The 27254-nt window shown below is 40.3% G+C and overlaps 1 protein-coding gene across 6 annotated transcripts in view; it reads right to left on the bottom strand.

Annotated features, from left to right (window-relative positions):
• Positions 1-17712: 17712 nt before the first annotated feature.
• The window catches only part of MLLT3 (MLLT3 super elongation complex subunit), a 246147-nt gene continuing 236605 nt past the window's right edge, over positions 17713-27254 (bottom strand). For 5 of the 6 annotated variants that reach the window (XM_039545641.1, XM_039545643.1, XM_039545642.1 and 2 more), the window contains one exon: positions 18800-18931. In XM_039545641.1, coding sequence (XP_039401575.1) covers positions 18800-18931 — 132 coding nt within the window. Of the gene's footprint in view, positions 18932-27254 lie in introns of all 6 variants that reach the window. The other variant, XM_039545640.1, reaches the window with a different exon arrangement.

Genomic DNA, 27254 nt, shown 5'->3' with positions numbered 1-27254 from the left:
CACAGGATCATAAGACACTTGCGGGCATAGAATTACTCACACTATTCAAACTGTATATGAGCAGATTAATGCATTTGTGCCATTAACTTCAAAAATCCCAATTCTTCACATATCAAAGAGTGATACAGTATCCATAGCAGAACAGCCCAGTAAAACAAAGCTGGACAATAAAAAAACCCTTGTGAACTGAGGTAACCCTCTTTTATGTCATTGCATATTTATGCCTGGTTTGCTTTTTAAACCAGATTTCATTCTAGAGACCACCTGCCTAGTTGCCTACTGTAAATATATTTACAGTTCCTTTGGAAGGGATTAGCTATAATCATTAGCCAGTGTTGAATATCTACATTCTTGCCAGAGTCATTGGCAGAGTACGAGGAAGAAAGAGGTAAAGTGAGAGCTTTTCCCTCGTCCACACCATTTTGTCTCATCATTTAAAACCAGGTGTTTGCAACTCCTTTTAATGAAGAAAGAGACCTAGGAATGATGGAGCACAGCAAGCTAGCTATGAATTCACCATGGAGTATGGCAGCAAAAACAGACAATACGTTTCTTGAGCTGCCTCCATATGATAAAAGGTATGTCACAGAACAGGGAGTTAGCAATCACTCTCTAAACATTTCTTGGGCAACTGCTCCCACAATGCTGTGTTCATAGTTGTGGGCCTCACGCTATCAGATACTAATAAATTAGAGACAGATAAGAGAACAGCCACAAGTTAGGGGCCTTGAAGTGGTGTCAGTGGATGAAACAGCCTCCAAGACACAGTCTTCTTCCCATTAGAAATGATTAGGTCACGTCAGGGCTTAGGCACATCAGCAGAGCTGAATGAGGAAGGCTGCATTCCAAGCTGCCTATTTTTGTTACCTCAAACAATACAGTCTCCCAGGCTGTGAATTCAATCCTTTTCATGAGCATTAACTTCACAGAATTTCAAAGAAACGTACTAAAACCAATAACCTTACTATGCATTATATCTACAGATTTCACTCACTATGAACAAAACATGTTCCGTAAAAGAGAGACAGCATCAGTGGGTGCATTGACAAAAGCTTCCTCTCCTACCCTCCTGCCAAAAGTACAACTCCCTTCTCCTGCGGGCTTCCGCCTTCTTTTGGACCTGAACCTGGACCTGGGCCTGAGCAGAAAGAAAGAAATGAAAGAAGAGGGAAGAGAAAGAACTATGGTGTTTTTTTTTAATGATGGAAAATACAGTACCTCATTGGTGTCCTTTTAAAAGTCAACATATGTTTAATGTCTTAATTCAAGACAAATCTTTGGGAAAACTGCTTAAGATTCCAAATCAGTAACAAATCTCACGTGTGCATGCAGCTATACCAGTTATATACACATTTATTTATAAGTTGTGTGATAGACCCAGGCCAGTTGGGTACAGCAGAATAGCAGAAGGCAGATATACTGGCCACTGGATTAACAGTTTTCTGTTCCCTGACTGACCAGAGCAGGGGCTGCTCCAGACTAATGAGAACACCTGACTCTAATTAACCTGTAAAGAGTCAGGTGAGGCCATTCAGTTAATGTGACCACCTGACTCTAATTAAGGCCCTGCTGTTACTATAAAAAGGGCTCACTCCAGTCAGGCAGAGGAGCCAGGGAACCAGAGGAGAGGAAGTGTGGCTGAAGGGCTGGTTACTGAAGACACCCTCAAACCATCGTTAAAGGAGCCCTAAGGTAAGGGTGAAGAAGGGAGAAGCAGGAGAGCTGTGGGGAAGTGGCCCAGGGAAATGTAGCAACTCTGGCAGTGAAAGGTTGGCTGCCAACAACTGCTACCATTAGGGTCCCTGGGCTGGAACCCGGAGTAGAGGGCGGGTCCGGGTTCCCCCCAACCCACCACTACAGAAACAGCTCCTGGAAGGGGAAGTCAGGTCCCTGTCAGGACAGGAGGCTGAACAGAGACTGTGGGAGTTCTCTCACCAACCTCCTTGCAGCCTATGAAGAAAAGGGCTCAGTAGACTGTAACCCTGGCCCAAGAGAGAGAAGGGCTACGTGGAGGGCCACAGTGAGCCACTGAGGCTAAGCATAAACCGCCTAGAAGCGCAGGACCCACAGGAGCAAGGTCAGAGCTCTGCCACAACTGTTAAAGACATTTAAATATGATTAAAATGGTTTTTAGACTGCCAAAGTCAGCTCCTCCTTTAATTGCTTGCCAAGGCCTGAGCGTGGCACTTGAAAACTGTACCCAAATGATTGGACCATTAGAATAATTAGCACCAGAGTCATCTGATGAATTTGATCAGTATGCTGTACATCTGTCTGGAAAAGAGGACCATTTTCCCAGAGCATGCTCAAAGTTATATCTGCAAAGTTATTTTTGTTCTAAGCCTGCATCATCAGTCAGGTTGCAATCAATCTCTACACAAGTTAAAAAGGACTCCATGTACACAGAACCTACACTGGTATGATTTGTAGTTATTCTTTTCCTTGGACACAAACATTCTCTATATCCAGAAATACACATTTTAAAAATATGTATGTAGTTTCCTGCATTTGACTGCTCATACATCAATCATGAACTATTCTGAAGGCATACTGAACATAAACAAAAATCCAAGAAACAAAATAATTTACTGAATCAGGACCTTGGTCTGTTAAGCAGCTTACACAAATGCTTAACTTTAAGCATATGCTTCAGTCCTATTTACTTCAATGGGATTGAAGCAAGCGCCATAAATGATTTGCTGCATTGGAGTTTAGGGTCCTCTTCTGAAGACCTGTACTCAGACAAAATGCCCGTTAGTTCCAATAGCAATTATTGGGAGTAATTCAGGGTAAGTACTGCAGGATTTTATCCAGTATCTGCAGTCTTTAAAATTACCCATCTTTTAATTTATTTTTTTTTAAAAAGCCTCATTCATTTGCCTGCTAAGTCCTGAGTTTAAGGTGGTTATTTCTGCAACTCAGTGGTGGTATCCCCACAATCCACAGTTCTTCCTCTTCTCTTTCACACCAAGTGGCTGAGCATAAGATTTTTAGGGACTGTAGGGACAACATGAAGTTCCATGTTTCCACTAGGTGGAACAATGATTAACTTTCCCCAAGCATGTTTGGTTTGAAGGCTCATTTTGTCTTATCCATTATCTATGGCACCCCAATAAATGGAGACCACAGACCTTCCTAAGCACTTATTTTATGAATTTGGTCATGTCTAGGCTAATTAGCTCCACTTGTTTTTAGAGGCTCTCTCATCCAGAACATTCAGTCAGCACCTATATGTCATTAAAGTTCAACTCCAAGTTACAGTTTTTCTTAAATGATAACCCAAAACCCACCTCCATCCTCACCACCAGGTTTAAGAGCCCTAGCTCCAGCCCATGCCGCAATATCTACACAGCTATTTTTAGCACACTAACACAAGCCCCAGTGCACAAATATGTCAATCTGGGCTCGGAGGTGTACTCCCAGATGCAGGGTAGACATACCCATAAGGAGCCGAGGTAACTCAGCTGACAATAGAAATCCCAAGAGGTAGGGAAGTTCCCTCTCCATGAGAAGGGCCAGGGCTCTACTGCAGAGAGGGAGCCCTGAGATAAGGTTTAAACTGGCAGGAAGTCAGGAAGGAGGACCCACAGCATACAGCATAGGCTTCTGTAGGGAAAGCCCTGAGCTAGGGCATACAAGGTTCAAGAAGATTACTAGAGGAAGTTGCCAGAGTCCCTGGGAAAGGGAGGAAGTGAGGGAAAACCTGCTAAGACAAGAACTGTGCAGGAGCAGGTTAGGTTCCTGTGGAGGAGGCCTTGAAGTAGGGTCAGTAAACTCACTTCATTGGAGCCCAAAGGGGCAGAAGAGTTATTAGTTCAGCAGAGAAAGAAGAAGTTGAGAGGACCCCAGCCCCGGGGACAAGCCAGCACAAGGGGGCTTAGAAGTAGGAAATGGCCAAGGGAAACCTCAGCATATCTGAAAGAACAGACCTAGCAGCTTAATACGGGGTCCCTGGGCTGAAACCCAGAGTAGGAGGTGGACCTGGACTGTCCTGCCAGCCCCTGAGGAAGGAGCATTCAAGCCCAATGTAAGAAATATTGAGCCCAGGGTGGGGCTGACCCAAAGGACAGGCTGAGGAGTAGCCCAAGATAGGGGAACTGAAGGATCATTTGAGTTGGAATGTTTTGTGAACTTTCCGTTCGACCTTCTGTATACCCCCAAAGTGGTTTCAATGTGATTTGGCCAAAGGGCTGAGGCATGGAAGACCCCATGAAATGCTGACAGACAGCAGGAGATGCTAGAGAGAAATATAATGGTAAGGTTGCTCCCGGATGTAAGGGGGTGCTCCAAGGCTAAGTGCACCCCCATCACACCCTTTAAGCCCCTGCAGCAAACTGTATCAGCAGCGTGTTCGTCAGTGTGTAATCAGCTGCAGGGGACTGTAGAAAGTTACCAACATTAAAAAGAATTTTGCAAGGGATAATTGATCAAATAAGATGAAGCTGCAAGCACCATAAACACTGTAGGGTTCTGTGTTAACACTTATCTAGGTCACTAAGTAACCTGCACACATCCCCTATAAGCTAAGGAAATATTCCCATTTTACAGCTGGTGAAATGAAACAGTGAGGTTAAGGCCATACAGAGTCACTTTCAGAGATAGGACTATGATCCAGAAATCCTTCTTCCTGTCCACTCGAGCAGTGGTTCTCAATATTTTTAGCTCAGGACCTATATTTAAGTATTTATGGCCTGTTGCAACTCAGTAAATAGTCTGTGGGTAGAGGCCCTGGGGTGTTTTCAGGTGGATCCTGCCCCACACGCTGTGGGGCTGGGTCCTGCCTGGCACTCACCCCATAATGGTGACTCCTGCAGCTCCTGTGCTGTGAGGCTAGCTGGGCTTGACTTTCTGCTTCGAACATTGCAACCTCTGGGGTTGCAGCACCACTCAGATTTGGCCCCGGTCCCCAAATGGACCAAATGTGTGTGAATGGAGTTGTGACGTGGCTCATCGGGTTGCAGTGCTACTCACTCAGATTTGGCCTACTCAGCCAAATTTGGCTGGGCCAAACCTGAGTGGTGCTGGGACCCCAGAGTTTACAGTGCCTGGGGCAGGGAAGTGACCCAGCCAGCCCCGTGGGACAGGAGCTGCCATGTGACACTCTGAAACATTCTGGTGACACAAGTTTGAGTCCCAGCCCACAGGTTGAGAAATCCTGCACTAGAGGATGAGCGTCTACTTGTTATCAGTGCTCATATTGTCTGCTGAAAAGGTTTAGCAACTTGGGCAAGCAACTGGCTAGAATGCAACTCCTCATCTACCATCAGTGGTAGCCAGGATGGCACTAATCACCACAACCTCAAACTGGCCTGGGGCCCTCCCAAAATTATAGTTGCCTTGGATTTCACAGTGCCTAAAAGGTCAGTCCAGGTTGGTTGCAAGGAAATGAGTGACCCTCTTTGGGAAGAAATAACCCCTCAAAAACCACATTTTCCAATGTATCAATTCATTTACATTTTCAAGGATACATTTGCTAAGCATTTTCCCCCTTAAATGAAAGCTCAGAGTAGTAATGATATTTCCAGGTTCCTCAAATTAGAGGACCCATAGTCACAGCTCTAGCTGGGTCTCCTACTCAATTCCTTGGCATCATAGCAAATTAAAGGTAAAAATACAAATGGAAGGAGGTTGCACAGCGTATTCCTATCTTGTATTGGCTAGTTACCAAGAGAAGATTGCAGGAAAGACAAAATGAATTTCTTTATACCGAAATAACTACCACCCCTCCAACTTTTGACATATCAAAATTTACTGATGTTAAACATCTACATAGCAGACCCTTGTAATTATTGTGTTTTTATATTAACACTTCAGGGTAATGTTTGTGATGGCATTACACTGTCTGGACTCTGATCTTGCCTGTCTAGTCTAAGAATCATGAACTAATGGAGACTCATTAAAAGAGAAGAGTATTTGATTCCTTTTTGATCGTTTGAACTATTTGTTTTCAGAACTATAGTACAGTTTGAATAAGTAGACCTGCTGATTTCCCTCGATGTAATAGCGTTTTTAGAACTCACATGTTACCTATGAAACAAAAACAAATCACGTGTTTACAGCTGATTTTATACACCACTAACATATCCCTCCTCAGTTGTCTCTTTTCCAGTTTGAACAGTCCCAGTCTTATTCATCTTTCCTCACATGGAAGTTGCTCCATACTTCTAACCATTTTTATTGCCCTTCTGTTTTTTTTCCCCAATCTAACATATATATTTTTGATGGGGCAACCAGAACTACACACAGAGTTCAAGGTGTGGATGTACCATGGACTTCTATAGTGGCATAATGAGATTTACTGTATTATCTATCCTTTTCTAGTGGTTTCTAGAAATGTTAGCTTTTTTTGAATGCCATTTCACATTGAGAAGATGTTTTCAGAGAGCTATCCACAATGACTCCAAGATGTCTCTTTTGAGTGGTAACAGCTCATTTAGAACCCATCATTTTGTATGTATAGTTGGGATTATGTTTTTCAATGTACATTACTTCGCATTTATCAACATTGAATTTCATCTGCCATTTTGTTGCTCAGTCACCCAGTTTTGTGAGATCCCTTGGTGACTCTTTGGAGTCTGCTTTGTACTTAATAGTTATCTCGAGTAATTTAGTATTGTCTGTAAACTTTGCCACCACACTGTTTACCCCTTTTTTCAGATCAGTTTATAAATATGTTGAACAGCACTGGTCCCAGTACACGTCCTTGGGGCCTCCCACTACCTACCTCTCTCCACCGTAAAAACTGACCATTTATTCCTACCTTCTGTTTCTTATCTTTTAACCAGTTACTGATCCAGGAGAGGCCCTTCCCCCTTATCCCATGTCTGCCTACTTTGCTTAAGAGTCTTTTGTGTGGGACCTTGTCAACATCTTTCTGAAAGTCCAAGTACATTCAATCCAATGGATCACCTTTGTCCTCATGTTTGTTGATCCCTTCAAATAATTCTAATAGTCTTACTCATATCACTAGTTCTATGAAATAAGACATTGGGACTAGATTGCTCAGAGCCTCTCACCTGCAAGTAACTGGTATGATGCACTGACTGGGAGTCATTACCTTTTGATGGTAGTTTGAAGGTCAATATGAAGAGAGTTGGTGGTTTTAATCCACCACTTCATTATGATCATTTAATCTGATCTCCAGCATATTTAGTGGGGTCCTACAGGAGTCAGTTTTGGGTCTGGTTCTGTTCAATATCTTCATCAATGATTTAGATAATGGCACAGAAAGTACACTTATAAAGTTTGTAGATGATACCAAGCTGGGAAGTGTTACAAGTGCTTTGGAGGTTAGGATTAAAACTCAAAATGATCTGGACAAACTGGAGAAATGGTCTGAAGTAAATAAGATGAAATTCAGTAAGGACAAATGCAAAGTACTCCACTTAGGAAGGAACTACCGAATGCACACACACAAAATGGGAAATAACTGCCTAGGAAGGAGTACTGCAGAAAGGGATCTGGAAGGTCACAGTGGATTGCAAGCTAAATATGAGCCAACAGTATAACACTGTTGCAAAAAAAAACAAAAAAAAAAAAACCAAAAAAACCCCCACATCATTCTGGGATGTATTAGCAAGAGTGTTGTAAGCAAGACATGAGAAGTAATTCTTCTGCTTTACTCCACACTGATAAGGCCTCAGCTCGAGTATTGTGTCCAGTTCTGGATGCCACATTTCAGGAAAGACGTGGACAAACTGGAGAATGTCCAGAGGAGAGCAACAAAAATGATTAGAGGTCTAGAAAACATGACCAATGAGGGAGGATTGAAAAAAATTGGGGTTGTTTAGTCTGGAGAAGAGAATGGTGGTAGTCTGAGATGGTGACATAGTAACAGTTTTCAAGTACATAAAAGTTATTACAAGGAGGAAGCAGAAAATTGTTCTTGTTAACCTCTCAGGATAAGACAAGAAGCAACGGGCTTAAATTGCAGCAAGGGAGGTTTAGACTGGACATTAGGAAAAAACTTCCTGCCAGGGTAGTTAAGCACTGGAATAAATTGCCTAGGGAGGTTGTGGAATCTCCATCATTGGAGGTTTTTAAGAACAGGTTAGAGACACACCTATCAGGAATAGTCTAGTTATTACGTAGTCCTGCCTTGAGTGCAGGAGACTGGACTAGATGACTTCTCTAGGTCCCTTACAGTCCTACACTTCTGATTCTATAACAGGGGCTATATCATTCCACCCTGTCATTCCTGCATTTAGACCAACTTGTAGTTGAGCTACAGCCTATTTTTAAAAAGGCATCCATCCTTGATTTACAGGCTACAAGTGATGGAGAATATATTATTTACATTTCCTAAAAGGCAAGTATCTACATCACAAAAATCACTTCCACCTACTGGCCCACTGGCATTCTCAGTAGTGAGGACAGGTCTGAATATACTATAGAGACTACGTTTTTCTCCTGCTGGATGATGTGAGCCCTCCAAAACTGGGCTGAGCCTGTTTTTAGAAGCTTGTGCTGTCAATATTTGTACCAGGTCTGTGCTGTTTATAGAGTATTTCAGTCTTGTCAACCCAGCACTTTTCAAGAACACTCTCATATTTTTGTTGTTTTGAAAATCAGACATTTAAAATCTCATGCATGCAATTAGAAAGATATATTTTTTATTTCTTTTAGGAAATCCTCATGAGTACATGGCCCTTTTGTGCTAGATGTGGTGAATACACATAGTGACAATTCCTTCCCTGAACAGCTTACATTCCAAATAGACAAGAGTGACAAAAGATGGGAGAAAAGTAACACTATTCTCATATTACAGATGGGGGATTGAGGCAGCAGAGGTTAAAATTCTTGTCCAAAGTCACACAGGAAGCCTGTGGCAGAGCTAAGAAAAAATGGTTACTATCCCTATGGTCAATGTGATTCTACAGGATGTGTTGTTCACACGGATTTCACTCTTGCAATGCATACACCACATTGTATGTGAGATTGGATTCTTTTGAGTAGCAGGGTGAGCCAGGGCCATACCTGTGTCCTGGCCGCCCTCTCGCTTCCCACAGAAGAGGGTATGGAGATGGGGTAGTTGCAATCCACACTAGTGTGTTTCCCTGACACACTAGGTATACAAATATCAAAGAAAGACATTCCTTAAACAAGAATCCCGTAAGAGCAGGGGTCTGACTAGCAGGGATTGAGAGTGGGTTGGGGAAGCTGTGTAGATGTAGGGTAGGTAACCAGTCTTCCTTCTTTGAGTAATTTCCCATATAGATTCTATTCTAGTTGACTAACAAGCAGTTGTCCATTTGCTTGGAGGAGGGCTACAGATGTCATACCTGAATAGAGATTGCAGGACTGCCCTACCAAAACTAGCATCAGCTATTGAATCAGGGAATAGCGAGCAGTAAATGTATGGATTGAGCTCCATGTTGCTGCTCTACATCTCTCTGATATGGGAATGCTACACAGACAGGCTGCACAGACCAGTTGAACCCTAGTTGAATGAGCCCTCATGTGTCCAGAGGGATCTTAGCCAAATTGTCACAAACAGTCTAGGTTTCACCTGAATGGACAATGCTCTCATGATATGTTGAATGTGAAGTTTCATTTCAGCCAGGATAAAATGTGGATTAGGGAACAAAACCAGGAAGTGAAGTGACTGATTGTGAATGTTGGCCACCACCTTGGTTAGAAACTTTGGATGAGGTCTTGCAATGACTATCCTCCACCCTGGGACATGACCAGACTGCACGGCCTTGGATGGAAGGATGACTAGCAGAGATTACTGCCAGAAGCTCATTGATTTTAGGGACAATCCTGATTGCTTCAGGGACAGTAAATAGTCCAATATTGCCAAAACTGGAGCTGTCAATGGTGAGAGAAGTTGTTGGACTGACCAGACAGAAAACTTCTTCCATTTGGCCTTGTACATCAGTCTAGTCTAATTATTTTCTGCTTTGTGGCTAAATGTCTGCCCCAAAGATGATGCAGTCAATGCCTTGCTTCAGTTTCCTCAGCACGCTAGGTATCGCAGGTATCAGAGGAAAGGCAATCATCAGAACTGGAGTCACAGAAAGAAAAAGGCATCTGTTAAAGCTTGGGCTCATGTCTCCTTTGGAACAAAAGCTCTGGCAGCTGCAGTGGCATGTCAAAAATGGGACCACTTGTGGAAACCCACATCTCTGAAAGATGCTGTGAAAGAATATGGTCTTAAGGGACCATCCGTGGAGTCTCAACTAAGTCTCTGCTGAGCTGGTCCACCAAGGTATTCTGCATTCCAAGAAGAGGAAGGGCCACCAATGTGATCCGATAACAGATACACCAATCCCAGAGATATATGGCTTCCTGGCAGAATGGAGAAGACCTGGCTCTGCTGAGTGCCTGTTGGTGTAATGCATCACAGTGGTGTTGTCTGTAAGCACTTGTGAGAAAGGGAGATGATGTTGATCAGAAGAGTGATAGTCACCATTGTGTTCCTCCAAAAGTTGAGGTTGGGACAAGACAGAGATTGAAATGGCTGAATCTCTGTCTTGGGTGGGAATCTGGCTTGCGATGCTGTCACAGATGTAGGTTTCCTTGCATATGGATTCACCCCCAGTGGGACCAGTACAGTCACAGCTGATAGGGGTGTCACGGAGTGTGGGGGAGTCAGGGCCCTGCACTCCTCTTCCTGAGATTCACTGTGACTCTCAGCCAGCCAGTAAAGCAGAAGGTTTATTAGATGACAGGAACACAGTCCCAAGCAGAGCGGGTAGATACAACCAGAACCCCTCAATCAAGTCCTTCTGGGTTGTTCAGGTTGCTTAGGCCACAGCTTGGGGTTCCCTGCGTTGCACCACCCAGCCCAAACTGACCCTAAAAATCCCTCCAGCAGCTCTCTCCCCGCTCCCCTCTGCTCCTCCTCTCCTTTGTTCAGTCTCCCGGGCAGAAGGTGTCACTTCTCCCCATCCCCCTCCTGGCTCAGGTTACAGCTCAGATAGCTTCCTTCTCATCCCCAATGTAACTCCCAGGCAACATTCCCAGGTCAAATCCGCCCTGCTCCCTGCTCCGTCACAAGGAGATAGTGTGGAGACAAAACATATAGCTGAGTACTATGTGGGGGATTCCCTGATGGTCTTCTGGTATCCCTCAAGGATTCGTCCCTTGACTCTTTGCCACACTCCCACTGTGCCACCCATGGGGGTGAAGTGGTACATTTCAGGAAGGAAATTCTGTTTTGTCCTTCTGAGGAGGAAAATGAATACACTTCTCCCAGCACAGGTATAGTACTGTCAGGCCTGCATTGCTGTGGGATCAGTGCTGCAGGTGGTTTGATAATGACCTTCCGTAGCCTCTCACTGTGAGTATGGTATTGGCTCCAGTGAAAGGTCTCTGGACACCATGCAATGCATGGGTGTCAACGTAAAGATCCTTCAAACTACCTTGGAGTGCAGTCTTGTCCAGTATCAAGGAGGTGGTTGAATACCAAAGTGCTGGTTCTTGCTACTGAGGTAGTTGGTATCGAAGCTCTTAATGCAGAGGTGGAAGGTGTCACGGTACTCTGTGCCAAAGGCTTTGGTGTCTTACTGTCAATCCCAGAGGCAACACAGTCCTTGTTGTGAGTGAGACTGTTAGTGCTGGTTTGGGTTTTGGTGCAGGACACTATGGTGAAACTCCATCTTCAGGCTTTTAGAAGAGTGAAGTTTAGGGGAGCCTTTCCATCCCTGGGTTCTTGGAGTACAGCAGTGTTCCTTTTGTGGCCCCTTTCTGAGGACATCACTGAGATGAGTGATGAGTGAGGCTTGTGAGATGTCACCTGGGAGCTCAGTGTGGTGTCTTGGCTCACCGGAGCACTTGATACATGGAATGGGCCTGATACCTGGAGCATCTTGGAGAGCTTGGCAGGGGCCGATAAGGGTTGAATGGCCATCTCCAGGAGAAACAGCTTAAATTCTGCCTGCCTTGCTTTTTGACTCCTTTTGGAGAAAGAGTTGCTAATTGAATGCTGCTCCTCCCCAATCACAGGTACCAAGTGAGGCTATTATTTACCATCTACAGCATTACAGGAGGGGCAGATCTTTGAACTCCAACGATTTAAGGTTTGCCATTAAAAAGTTCTTGTATGATGGGAGTGAGTGATGAGGTTTGTATGTGAGGAAGCGAAAAATTACTATCCTTGACAATGAGAGAATGGTCAGGGGGCAGACCTAGCCCCCTGCAGATATGTTAGTCAAAAGAATCCAATCTCATATACATTGGCACCAAGAGTGGAATCTGTGCACAGAATTACTCAAAGTACTGAATCTAGATCAGGGGTTCTCAAACTGGGGATTGTGACCCCTCAAGGAGTTGCAAAGTTATTACTTGGCGGGGTTGCGAGTTGTCAGCCTCCACCCCAAACCCCATTTACCTCCATCATTTATAGAGTGAATTTTTTTTAAAGTGTTTTTAATTTAAAAGGGGGATTGCACTCGTAGGCTTGCTGTTTGAAAGGGATCACCAATACAAAAGTTTGAGAACCACTGATCTAGATGGTGTGAATTGCAATCCAGTGCCTCAAGCACAAGACCAACCTTCTGCTTTACAAAAGAGCTCAACCTGTGTGCTAAAGACACATTTTAATGACATACCCTACTAAACGGTATTCAGGAGTCCTCACTTCTGATATTCTGCAGAGGGCTCTACAAATCATCAGGCTGGGCTTGTCACTGCAGACTGGCATTTGGAGTGGTATTCACACTGGTATCATATGTACTTACAAAGAAGTGTAATTGTAATTCTGCTTTTGTTAATGAATTGTGCTAATAAAGTGTGATCCTATAATGAAAATAGTTTTTTTTCCCATGCTACACTTAAAGTTACACAAGTTTAAAAGGAGACACTACAGACTCAAAATACTGCGAAAATGAATCAGACAGAATAAATAGAAACATTTACTACATTCCATGTTACTAGTTCCCCCCCAAACTACCCACCCAAAAAACCAACCAACGCTAAAACCCCTGCCATGTCATTGATACTGTGCAGAATAGAGACTCCAATATTTAAATGAATACGGAAAGTTACGGCTTAGCCTCTGAGAACAAAGCTAACGGAAAGCGGCTTTATCCTGGAGAGCCTTGGATGACACTGGCTGAGCCTGTCTTGAAGGTCTCCCTCCACTGCTCAAAAACTAAGCCATCTTGCTGTATTTAGCACTTTTTTCTAGACCACCCACTCAGACACAGATACACAAACCACATGTGCTAGGAATGTCTGCTCTGCACTGAAATCAATATCACCATTACGACCTTATTACTTGCACAGCCAGGGCTTTTAGCACAACTCATTTGTTTTATCTTTTCATTTCTTTTCTTAATGGTTAGTGCATATTCCCTTTTCTAACCTTTAGAAACTTTTGGAAATTGTTTAAGGGGAGAAATTGTGGGGAAAAAAGTTAAGTACCGGTACATCTTTTTTTCCCCTTTGGTGGAGATTAGCTTTACTTCTAGGTCTTAACAGAAACATGTAATTGACAACTTAACAAGCCTACAATTTCCTGAATTGGACACAGACCTTGAATTCTGTTTGCATCCAGCAGTAATGATGAAAGGCAATCATTTATGCCATACTCTTATAAGAGATGAGGGCAAAGTTTATTAATGGAAGGACCAGCTTTACAGCACACGTTGGGTGATGGAACATAGGGAAATGCATGACCCATTTGAAGTAACATCCAAGAGTGGGAGATTTCCAGCTTGAGCTATCCCCATCATGATGAAAATGCACCTCCTGTTGTATTCACAGATGAACATTTCACTTTGCTCAGTCTTCATGCTGAAAAAAAATGCAAAGGTATTGCTTTATGGCAGAATGAATCAGCCTGGTGTAGAAAAAGCAAATAGATTAGATATAATACTCACCATGAATATTAATCAGGCATTAGTGTCTCAAATCCATGTCATGATAACTCAGATGTTTGTCCCCTACTACAATCCACTTAACCCTCAGATCCTTAGGGTCAACAACAACCCAGTTATACGAATAATGCACTGAAGAGCCTCCACCCTGAATATTGTGTCCTGCTATCTTAAACAAGATCTAAGTGCTGATCAGGAAACAGTATTCTCTCCATTAATGTAAGGAATTATATTTAGCCACCTAATTTTTTTTTAATCAAAACTGAAAGGGCATTGTTCTCATGGTAATATTTCTCCTTCCTGTCTAGTCACTCTGGCACTTCTTGCTGCTCAAGTAAATGCAGGGCCCTTGTATAATTGTGCTTTGATGTAAATTTGTATGCTCTCTCACTCACAGGGCCAGCCTTGTAAACTTACTTGTTCTAACTGCACTAATGCACTGGTTAAGTCACATGCACACACAAAAACACTTCAGAAATAGGAGCTGTAGTCCCATCATCTACCAGAATTTCTTAATCCTTTCATGCCCTAGAGTAATATTTCCAGGTACAGTATCCAGCACTGGGAAACGGGCACCCATGAACAGTCTGTGCTAAGGACTTATTGTTAAAACAGTGTAAAAACCTTCATGAAGTACAATATATCCGGTTTAACAATTAGGGAAACTGTTGAGGTTCAGAAAAACATCTGTTTTGTACTTGTTAATCTTTAGAATAAGTTTTACGTTATTTATTTTTATAGTGCCTTGTAGCTCCTGCCATGGTTAAGTGCCTGTCAGTATTTCCATCATAAGCCTCTATTTCAGTTTATTGTAGTAAGAGTGCCAAAATACATATTTACACTTTAGACAGTAGCACCTTTGTCTTTCTGATTTAAAATCCACTCTCTCAATGTCCCCTAATGACAGACTGGATGGAGCAGCCACAAGCGACTGAGTAAATAACACGATTTTAAGTGGAGTCTAAGTCAACTCCAGCTTAGCATCAAGCTGCAGAAGTCAATGGACCAATATGCACACACAAAAATACAGATTCAAATATAAGCATGCTGAAAGATACGGTACACACAATTAAAATGCAAGCAAGTGATGGAAGATAGAAAAGTAATCCCGATGGAACAAAGAAATATAACATGAGAGCAAATCAAACATTCTCCTCCAGACACTGCTTGGATGAGATAACGCACATGACAACAAAAAAGGACAAGATTCTCTACAGATATCTAGCTACTTTCCCATCAGCTCTGCAAGCTCCAAGTAATAGGGTTTGAAATTTATGAGGTATTTCAAGAGGTCAGAACACTAATGTAGCTTCTAAGAAATCCAAATTATAATTACACTTTTCACTGACCTGAAACAGACTGTCACATACTTAATTTCATTCTGAAAACTAAAATCTCTTATGAAGTCTTAATAAAATATTATGTTGGATCTTGCCAATCACAAGTACTACGTTTGCTTTACTTTTGAATGTATATAGATTTTCTCTAATAAAAAGGGACAAATTCACAGATGGAAATAACTAAAACACCTCTTACACTTCAAAGACTGTTACCGATACAGCACAAATGTAGTTATTTCATGCTTTACCTTTGATTCTCAATTAATTTTACTTATTTTTTGCTCAACCTCTTTACCACAGCTTGTGCCACCAAATACAGGTGTATTTTGTAAGAAGTTTCCTCTTGTGTTAAGGTGGATTAAGACACCTTTTTAAATGTAGGGGAAGTTGAAGTTTTCAAGTGACCCAAACTTCTACTGTTAAAATGTTATCCCACTTGGATAGCCAATTCCTGAGGTGAACATTTAGTTAGTTTCAAGAATAAAGTTTCAGGGGGGTGGCCGTGTTAGTCTGTACCCACAAAAACAATGAGGAGTTCGGTGGCATCTTAAAGACTAACAGATTTATTTGGGCATAAGCTTTCGTGGGTAAAAAACCCATTTCTTCAGATGCATGTATTCATGCATCTGAAGAAGTGGGTTTTTTACCCACGAAAGCTTATGCCCAAATAAATCTTAGTCTTTAAGAATAAACTTGTGCTTTCCATGATATACAATTGTTACTCTCTAATTACAGTGTTCAACTAGTGATGCAAAAGAGGGTTTTAAAATATTGTTTACTGCTAACCTCTGTCTGGTCAACTTAATCCATTATCCAAATCATTCAGTTAATTTTTTTTAAATAGGTCGGCACTAAAGGAAATCCCAAACCTTTTATTCTCTTGTACTTAAAAGCTAATGTAGCAGTTGTAAGGCTGAACGTATGTGAAAACATTTTAACTGGTCCCAAAGATCAATGCTCATAAACGTGGTGGATTTAGGTAGGGTTTTTATGATTTTTCTTTTAAGAGAAATATGACTATTTGAAATTAATTGAAAAAGGATTTATTTTGTTTCTGCATACAAAATTGGATGAAAATAGCTAATGTAAAACGTTTTTGTTTTTTAAAGAGATCAACGCTTAGTGACTCTTATTCTATCAGAATTTTGTGGAAAACTCACTTTACAGTTAACACACACCAAATGCAGCTGCAGTCTGTTTATTTCCCAATCTTATCAAATTAGAGCACTAAGATTTTATTTAAGGACGATCAAGGATTTATATGAAATTCAGAGGTAAAGTTATATTGTTATTGCAATAGTCTCCCTTTTATATGGGCTTCCCTACCCTTCCACCCCCATTGATATGTACAATAGAAGTTGGCTAGTATTTCTATGGGTAACGCGACTTATTTCACCAGTTATTTAAAACAGCAGGATAGTCAATTCATGCTAGAAGAAATCTTGGGCTCCCTTTCCCTCTTGAAGCTCAAGAGTTTTTACCACAAAATTTAGTTAGAAAAGTCAAAATGGACCAGACTCCACATGTATCTGATTTAACTAAAAAGGTAGTAAGTTGAATGTGCACTATTAGTTCAAAGACTTTTTTAAAGATTGCTTTTAGATTTCAAAACATTTTCATATAAAATGTTGACAAAAATTAACCCCACCCTCCAACATGCCTTCCCCACCCTCCCATCATCATCCAATGTCAAAATGATTTTTAAAGACGTTTCCCCCAACAATTGCACATTGAGACGTGGACTTAACAACATAACGCTTCAAGTATGTTTCATGCCAATCGTCAATAAGAGTCATAACATTACTGAAAAAAGTACACTTTTTCTTTTGGAAGCCTGAAAGAGACTTTCCATGGGAGTATGGTTAAACAACATTTTAAATTTAAAAAACTGAAAAAAAAACCAACTCCAAAATAAAATATACCATTTTCTTTGGACTTAAAGAAACAGTGTTAATAATTCCCATTTGAATATGAAGAAATAACCCCAGCAGGAATCTAGTTTCACTGTACTGCACAAAACCATGTACATGAAACAATAAAACATACAGATACTACCGTTGTTCAACTGTGAATGAATATACTACATCTGGCATGTAAGCATATATGGGAAATATACTGGCCTCTCTGCAAACACGTTTTCTTAAGACTGAACAAACCTTCGGATCCAGAAGTATTTCTTAATTGCATTCTCTTTTCATCAGGATCAAGAGTTTAATTTCCCATAAAGAGGTGATGGTTTCATAATGAAACCATCATAATGAGATCACAGAGCACTTATTTCAAACTATCTGTAAATTCTCTGGATTGCACATGTATGCGAAATATTCCTCATTTTAAGGAAATGTACATGGAAGAACATTTGTTTTCACAGACAAGAAATCCTTCTGGAAACGCAAGTAGATTACTCAACAGGTACTGAAATTTGGAACCTATAAACATATATATATTTATATTTTTATATATATATATATATATATATATATATATATATATATATATATTTATATATATTCCAACACGTCACTGTATAACAACGAAGATATTTTTTCCAAAGAAAGGATTTTAATTTATCAGATGTAAAAAAAATAGTCTAATCAGACCATGTACTGTATGAACAAACAAAAATACTATGCCAACAGTTTTTATGGTAAAGGTGAGTCACACACTGGCAGCAGAAGAGTATTGAAACTCGCAGTAATAAATAGCTCCAAATTAAGAATTTTCTACAACATTTCCTTAGAAAACAGGACCAGTATTCCTCCTTTTATGGTGATCCTGTAGAACACCTTCACTTTTATATATATCTAATATTATAACATTAAAACAGACACAAGAATGTTGATGACAAACAATGCTGGATTCAGGACATTACACAGTAACACTTTTTTGTTACAAGTCCTACTGGTTTATTGACTAAGGCTAGACAGCAAGTCATATGATCCTATTTGGTGCATTTTTTACCATGGTCTAAGATCAATAAATGGATAGAGCCAAGGACCTGTGGTCCAACCCCCTGTGGCAGGACTGGAGACAAATATTAGGGCCGCTTTTTGGTCCCCCGCTTGGTATCTTGTTTCCTGGAACTGCAAAAGTGGAAACAAGACTATAGTGTTTTAAGTGACTAGAGAAAGTCAGCAATAAGTGGCATTTTAACATGAGTAAGGTTACTAGGCTTGTGATGGTGCTGCATCAAAGGAGCATACATGGAACCCGAGTACTTGTAACATCTGGTAGTGTCATTCCCTCAATGACTTTAGAATATATGTATGCAATAATAAATAGATCAGTTATGTAATAAGGCAGTGTGTTGAACATGCATTCGTCCTGTGGACTGGAACACCACAGAGAGATACATGATACCATACACATTCATTAAGAACAAGTTTTTTTGTGGGTTTTTTTGTGTTTTTTGTTTTTTTTTCAAGGCTATCCAGGCTAACTCTTCCAGAGCGTTTCCTTGGTGAGAAGAGCGATCCTCTGAGTCTTTTCACTTTTCCCTCCTTTATCAAGAGATGATGACTGGCTTTAAAGAAAAATAAAGCTGAAGAGGGTTGGTTTATTTTTTTCCATTTTGGTTGCATCACTTTGAATGTTTTATTTAAAAAACAGTTTTTGATGCAGCCAGATGCTGTATCCTCAGGATGTTCCAGATGTTTCCAGGTAACTCTGTAGTTTACGGACTGTGGTTTTGTCCAGTGAGCAAAGGTCAAAGTCAAAGGTTGTGTTTGTGATATGAAAGTGTCCAGTTTCTTCTATAAGGTTTACAATCTGGGAGGAGAAAGAGAAAAAGAATATTTTCACCCATTTCATATTTTTACGATTTACTGTATAATGAATATGAACAAGTCCACAAAACCACAATACCAAAACAACAAATGGAACAAAATCAGAACCTTTTATGTTAATTCCCCTTCCATCCTCCCCTGAAGTTCTAGTAGTTTTGACAAAACAGAATCTTAATTCAAACTACACCTGTTTGTTTCTCCAGAACATAACCAATAAGGGTACCCAAAACTAAGGCCAAACTCCAGATTCAGCTAATTTCCAGCTGGAATTAACACCTAACAATAATTATTAGCACCGAGAAGAGGTTGGGGTTTTTTTTAATCTTAAAAGCCTTTTACAAATTGCTAACTAATTATTTTAAAAAGTCTGAGAGGCGTAGCGATAAAATTTTTGTCTAGCGCATTTATCTGGCTCATAGCTAGGAATTCTGTTATTACAGGACATGACTGGTATTAAACCTTTTGCAAGTATAAACATTTGTAATATGTTTACCTTTAAAGAGGAAAACATGGTCAAAGGGTTTTACAAGACAGAAACTAAGTACCACAGGCTAAGACAAAATGGTAAAAGAGAAGGAAAGAGGCACTGTCATAGCTACGGCAATCAATATACTTACATTAAAACTTATTACGCCTCTACCCCGAAATAACACTGTCCTTGGAGCCAAAAAATCTTACCGTGTTATAGGTGAAACCGCGTTATATCAACTTGCTTTGATCTGCTGGAGTGCGCAGCCCCTCCCCCTGGAGCGCTGCTTTACCACGTTATATCCCAATTCATGTTATATCGGGGTAGAGGTGTATATATCTGTGTATATTTAAATCTACTAATAGTAGATTGTAAACTGTTTGGGACAGAGATGGCATTTTTATGTGTTTGTACAGCACCTAGCATAATGGAGTCATGTCCACCTAGGGGGACCAAATACAAAATAATAATATATCTGTTTATAAAATGTCTTATGTATGTTTGGTGTCTGTTTTCCCATACGTGGGTCTGGTTTACTGGACACTTTGATAATGTTATCAAGCTTATTATGTAATACTTGGCCTTTGATGACTGTTGGTCATAAATTCTTGGAGGAGGGGAACAATCCTTACAAAATAGTTACCAGTTTAAAACAAAACTTCACAAAACCACAAGTTCAGTTACAGTGGAAATCTCAACAGATCTTGCATCAATTGTTAATTCCAGGAATATATGCTACATCTTTTGTATTAACAACTCTACATCAAGTATGATATATTTTAAAGCAAAACAGGTGTTTAAAGTTAAACCACAAACTAATCTCATCAGGTAGACAAGGGGAAACTCCTTTACCTGGTGAGACACACATTGCTCAGATTACCTAGTGTTCATACATGTCCCGTCAGAAAAGGGGTGAGGGGGTCTTGCCAGGAATGGTGAAGGACATAAGCGAGCTAGTTCAGTTCACACTAAGGCTAGGTCTATACTACACAGCTTTTAGCGACATGGCTGTGTCATCACAGCTGTGCTGCTAAAAGTCGTGCAGCGTAGCTGCTGTTTGTCGGCTCTCCTGCCAACAATAAACCTCTACTCCCAATGAGTAGCATTTGCATTGTCGGTAGGAAAGCGCTCCTGCTGACAACATGTTGTTCACACTGGCACTTGTCGCAGCAAAACTTTTGCTTTTCAGGTGGGGGAGGTGGACGGAGAGGGGTTAAACAAAGACAAAGACAAAAGTTTTGTCATTCAATTGCCAGCATAGACATAGCCTGCGTAAATGATCATTTATATCTGAAAGGAGCAGTTATGCTGAAAGCTGATTTTCTATATTTTATTTTTATGATATTTATGATATTTCTAATTTAACTCTGAATAATGTATGCTATAAGGCGTGTATCTAGACAAACTAGTCACACTTAGGAGAGCAATATCATTATTTGTTAAATGTTGACAGTGAGGAAGGGACAAGTGATAGCTCATGGAATCAGACTCCACATGCACCTGCTTTCCATTAGGCAGAACCCCAGGGCACCTCTTTCAGCTGGCACACTGAGGAAGATGTGGTACCACGGCAGCTGCAACCCCAGTGAATCTACAGTCATATGGATTATCTGGAATAAAGTCACAGAGGGAGCAGAGAGGACCACTACTTCTCTCCACATTCTTTCCATCTCTAGCTGTCTGGGAATTTAGAACACACTCATTGTCATGTCCATTCCCAACGTTTAGCCACACCCAAGCTATACACAGCTCATTTAGTTGGGGGAGAGAATTCCTTATCCCAGCCCAAGAATCAAATTATATGGAGCGAATCCTTGCTGCATGGGATTTGTTCCATTGTTTAGAAGATAGCCTCTTTTCAAATAGATTGTTCTTCATTCCCTGACTTCAAACATTACAACTCTAGTTTTTCTGAGTTGGATCTTTTAAAAAGTCAATGCCACTAAGTATAAGAAACTTCTATTTGTCTAAAGAAACTTCGTCTTCCACTTTAGAGTTAATTCTCATGACTCAATTCCTAAACAGTGAGATGACTGATTGGTAATTAACTGTGGTTATGAATTTCCTTGAAAAGAACACACACAATTGTCACGCTTACAAAATGAATTTCTATAGCAGCATTACTGAGGTCAGACAACTCTGTCTTGGCCAACTGGATTGTGCTTGGCAACCCAATAGTGTAATAAATAGCGTTTTATGGATTTTATAGAAAAAAGCCTTCACACTCAGTTTTAGGATGAGAGGAAGCAGAAAAGGAACAAGCAGAAACATATATTTCATTTTCTGAGGAATAGGAAAAATAACCTCTTTATTTAGTATATTGAAAGAAAAAGGTTCAGTTCAAATGTCTATTTCCCCAAGAGTTTCAAATGCATGTGAAACTTCTTGGCACAATATCATTTAACTGCTCTGCAAAAGAAATTGTCAAATATTACAGATGTGAGGAGATTTTGGAACCTACAGCATGAGCAAAGAGTATATAGGCGAATTTAGCTCCCCAATTTACAAGAAAAAACAATGAACTTAACTTAAACTATTTTAAAAAAAACTTAGGTACATTTGACACTATAAAAATATTTAAAACATTGCTTATCTTGGAAATGTGGATATTTGTGTAGAATTTTTTTATATGGGCAACTGTTAAGTAGATTTCTTTAAATCCTGGACAGGTCAAGACTGAAGATATTATGTAAACTTTTTCTTAGACTGTAAGCTCTTATGGGCAAGGGACTCTGCTTTTGTATGCATTTGTAAAGCACATAGAACAATGGGGCCATGATCCTCATTAGAAGCTCTGGCTATTGCTGTAATAAACATTTTCTGCACATGTAGTTCTACTTTTCATTTGATGTTGAATTTTACCAATTTAGTATGAGACTCAGTTAAGTTACTCTTTCTGAATTTTAAATTACAGCCTGTTTAAATTTTCTGCAGACAAATGTCCATCAGTTTCACTAAAACTTTGCATCATCCTGTGCACATTATGCTATGATGTATTACAATATACTTGCACACAATTATGATTGACATACAGCCCAAACATCTATACTGCAATTTTATAGCCCTGCAGCCCAAGCCCCTTGAGCTTGAGTCAACTGATATGGGCCAGCTGGGGGTGTTTCACTGCAGTGTAGAAGAGCTCTTCTATTTCAAACCTGCAAACTTTCATGAGGTTGGATATTAGGAAAAAACGTTTTCACTAGGAGAATGGTGAAGCACTGGAATGGGTTACCTAGGGAGATGGTGGAATCTCCTTCCTTAGAGGTTTTTAAGGTCAGGCTTGACAAAGCCCTGGCTGGGATGATTTAGTTGGTGTTGGTCCTGCTTTGAGCAGGGGATTGGACTAGATGACCTCCTGAGGCCCTTCCAACCCTGAGATTCTATGATTGTATAATAGATAATGGATTCTGACCCATCTCTATATGAAACAATCTGTTGTTACAGATGCCTTATTTTGTTTTTGAGCACATTATCTAACCTGTTGTTCCTTTTCCAAAAGTAAAAGAAAAACACTCTGATTACAAATGATGGATAGAATATAGACTAGAATGACAAATCTGATAAAAATGTAATAGTTGTAGTGCAATGTAAATAACTTATTTTAAAAAAATAAAGCTGTGACTAATCCAAAGATAACATTTGTTTAATTTCTCCCTCTCATTTTTACTCTTTGAACAAATGGTTCTTCCTGCCTGTACCAGAGAGGAAGAGGCTTACTATACTAAGCTAAATGAAATAATGTGCAGTGGGGTTCTAAATTGGAGGACTGGACCGCACCATTTGGAAACAAGGTAAAAGTGACAGACAAGAATGCCTCTTTCAGAATTAAAACTGTGCTTTCTAACTACATAAATTCTTTTTCCCCAGGTGGGGAAAAAAGGTTCAAGTTTGGATTTCAATTAGGTCAGAACTCTGAATACCGAAAATCCAAGTTCAGACACTGCTCCTGAAATTGATTCTGGTTTATCTGCACTTCATTTAAAGCTGTGCCTCTCAGGTTTAGTTTTTTTCACTGTGGGACTTTTAATCTAATACATTCTACTTCATCTATCCATTTGATCATTAACAACCCACCCAACCCCAACCTTTTCCATCTCCTCAGGTCCTGCACTGAAATTAAGAGCAAAATGTTAAATGATGAAACAAAATACTAGATACCAGACAGCAAATAACTATGATATGTGGCAACTTCTCTCTTTTAGAGATAGTCCTCAGTCCTCTCTTATAACAGAAACATGGGAAGAAATCCAATCTCCTTTTGTAAAGTTAGGACTGTAATCCACATCACTAGTGCATCATCTCCAAATACAACAACTATTGTACATATCAAGTTTATGTACATTGGAGAAGGTAACAGGTAGCCCTCCTTTGAAGAATTCTATTTAACATGTTTCTCTGTGATAATGTGCCAGAACAGTATCCTTGGCTAACTTCCCTAACAATATACTTGATTTTTTAAACATAAAAATACTTAAGAGTGTTAAAAGATGCATTTTTAAGAAACGTGTACACTTTAAAAACCCAGATAAAAACCTCTTTTATTGAGCAGTATCTACTTCAGGCTTTTTAAACCCCAGACTAAGTAATATAAACATTTTAACCCTATCCCTCATCCTGGTCTCAAGAAATATATCCACTGTGCCAAGGGCACCTGATAAATCAGAGTGAAATGAACCCCAAAAGTTTTAAGGGAAGTACAAAAATACATCAGGATAGACCCTGAGAGTTCTGTGAAAAGCTTCTAAGATTCTCCCTCCCTCGACTGCCTGCCAACGAGAGTAGTGTTTATGACTTATAATATTAGCACACACATCCTTACGCTATTAAAAAATACTAGAAAAAGAATAAAGGTTTAGATTAGTTGCCAGGAAGCCTGACAGTTATAATGTTAGAAACACAACATTAAAATGTTTTATTCTGAGTATCCAGGCAGCAAAGTCCAAAAAGATCCCATTTGTGAGCTTTGCTTTTCTGCTTTAATGTACAATTCTGTTTACATAACGTCGCTCCGGCTCACTTTTATCACCATCCATCATGCCGCAACAATTTATCTGTCTTAAACAAGAAAATGAGCATGTGTGCATGAGGGGACTAGAGTGCAAATGACGACAAACCCACTTTCAATGTATGGAGCGTTTTAAACCATTTGATAGTTCCCAGATTTGCAAGCTTCCCTCAGATGCCCACATTTTCAAAACTTGGGTGCCGCCTGAAGTTACGCACCTAATTCTATATTTAGATACCTAAATGAATGGCTTGTTTCTCAGTGGTGCTGAGCACTTGCGATTTCCATTGGTCACTCCCCATCCCTAGGCTTCAGAGCCCACGCTCCAGCCCGAGCCACATCATCAAAGCGCTGTCTAAACAGCTATTTCTAGAGCTCAAGCCCCATTAGCCTGAGTCTGTTAACCCATGCTGGGAGGCTTGCTCCCATGGACTGCGTAGACATACCCAATGGTGCTCAATGTTTTGGAAAAGCCCTTGACTTTGACAGAACTATGACAGCTTACATGAGTGTAGGATGTGCCCCCTTGTGCCTAAACGTATGAGGCAAAATCCTGGCCCATTGAATTTGATGAAAAATTCCCAGTGACTTCAATGGGGTCAGGATTTCACCCACGGTGACTAAGTATGGATTCAGGCACCTAACTTCAGGGAACCAAGTTTGAACACATTGGTTGAGACGTAAGCTTGAGTATTGGTAAATGGCTAACTTAATCTGCTGCTGTTTCACTTCTAATTGCATAAAAGCTGTTGCATTATTAGAAGAAGTCTCAATCCCTTCTATTTATCATACATATTCCCTAGAAGAGAAAATGGGGAAGATTATTTTTTAAATGTGATTTTTGTTGCAATTTCTATCTGGTAGCACACCCTTCCCCCCACAAATACTAGTAAATAGATTTCTCATGTGGCTCAGTTCTTGGTCATCTGATCTTTTCCCATCTATATTCTCCCTCTTGGCCAATTCATAAGTACCTTTAATCTTAACTACCACCTTTACATTGATATTACTCAAATATGTATCTTTTGACATCTATAATGTTGTATAATAATACTCCTGTCTGCTCTCCTTGCCTCAAACTTGTGGACTCATCTCAGTTTCCTTCAACTAATTATCTCACAGAGAATTGCTTCTCTTGGGCAAGAGCGGCATCCTCAATCAGCCATATCTTTCTTACTTTTTTCTTCAACGGAGAACTCCTGTTTGCTATCACCATTCATAGACTTGGTGACAACTGAGCCTGCAACTTCTCCTCCTTCCATAGTCCTCAATTCTGCAAGGCTACATCTCTCATCAGATATTCACCATAGCCTACGAGTATCACTGCTTCAACTTTAACCCTGCTAAAGACCTCATTTATGCCTTCATTTCTTCTTCCTCTGACTTGCAACCCCTTTATGTCCCTGCTCTTCAGACTATCACATGCAGAATATTGCTGCCTGCTCTTCTGTATACCAAAAGAGACCATAAACTCCTCCCAAAGAATCTCTCTCCATAGTCCTTCAATTACATCCTAGGTTCCACTTCAAAACTGCCCTCATTTTTAAAACCCTACATGGATAGACTCCAGTTTCTCTCTCCCATATTTCCTCCCTCTGCTCCTCTCTAATATGGATGGATCAAAGGCTTCTTTAAAAGTAAAGTCCTGTTACCAACAATCAAGGCATTAAGAGATTTTTCTATATGAAGTTACTACTATAAATAAGTCCTGGTATCAGAGAGTGTTTGCTAACACAGAAAATGGGTAACTATTCCTGCTCTTTTTTCTAGCTTAACTGGATGGCAGAAGCCTTTTGTGGCCAATATTTTACAACTCCTAGCTACATCAGCAAAATAAAATTTTACCACTGTCTTGGCCTGAATAACCTTCCCATAAATTCAGCTTTCATTGGACCTGTACTAACAGCCTGGGGCACGTTCATAGCTCAGGGACAGGATTTGTAGAACAATGATCTCACAAAGTGCTGGACAGTATTGGTACTTAATAAACCTAACTTTTATAACTGGAGTTCATTAGGTACTAAGCTAGGTTGAGACATGTATTATGGTATCATAATCACACTCTTCACATGCACTACAAAGCAAAGGTCAAAGAATGAGTGCTTTCAATCTTCTGAGAAATTCATTTAGCATAAAACAACATTTGCCCTGGAGAGTCTTGAGGTCAATTTATAATTCATGGGTTTTTGTTTCTACATTTCTTTACTCTTCATAGTCAGAAAGAGATGTTGAGGATCCCCATTTAAATTCTGTCACTCTTCAGAAGGTCTCCATCCTCGTTCTCTAACATGGGAGTGAGGAATCAAAGCAAGTAACCTCTCCAACACTAGCAATGCTCCAACATGAGGCACAAAAGCTGCTTCCATGACTTAAACCATCATCTTTCCACCAATGACAGAAAACTCACTTCCATAAGAAACTTCAACGCCATTAGGCCAAGAAGAGAAACAGTAAAATTACTGACACAACTTGGATTATCCTACCCATTTCCCTACTTTTTTTTGGGCTCACTTCCACCTCTGTCTCCTGTTTGTGGATGGTTTAAAGATAATTTTAAAGATGGTTTAAAAAAATTTTCACTTGCCACTTCCAGCCACCTAGATCCTATGCTCTGCTGAGTTATGCAAGCCCTTCTGGAGTTAGTTTTTCCCACCATTTTGCTTGGTGAGAGAAGCTTCTTCAATTGGCAACGAAGAGCAAATGAACTCTAGCGGCAAAGTGTGATTGGAAACAACAATATGTTAAAGACATACTGAACTTGGACAAGAATATACTTAGAGATTAAATATGACACAGTCAGCTGGGGTCCTGTTTAACTAGAAATATCCAAAT

Source organism: Mauremys reevesii, linkage group 6 (assembly GCF_016161935.1).
Source record: "Mauremys reevesii isolate NIE-2019 linkage group 6, ASM1616193v1, whole genome shotgun sequence".
Classification (NCBI taxonomy): Eukaryota; Metazoa; Chordata; order Testudines; family Geoemydidae; genus Mauremys; species Mauremys reevesii.
The sequence above is the reverse complement of the archived record's forward strand: the minus strand, read 5'-3'. Positions and strand labels throughout refer to the sequence as shown.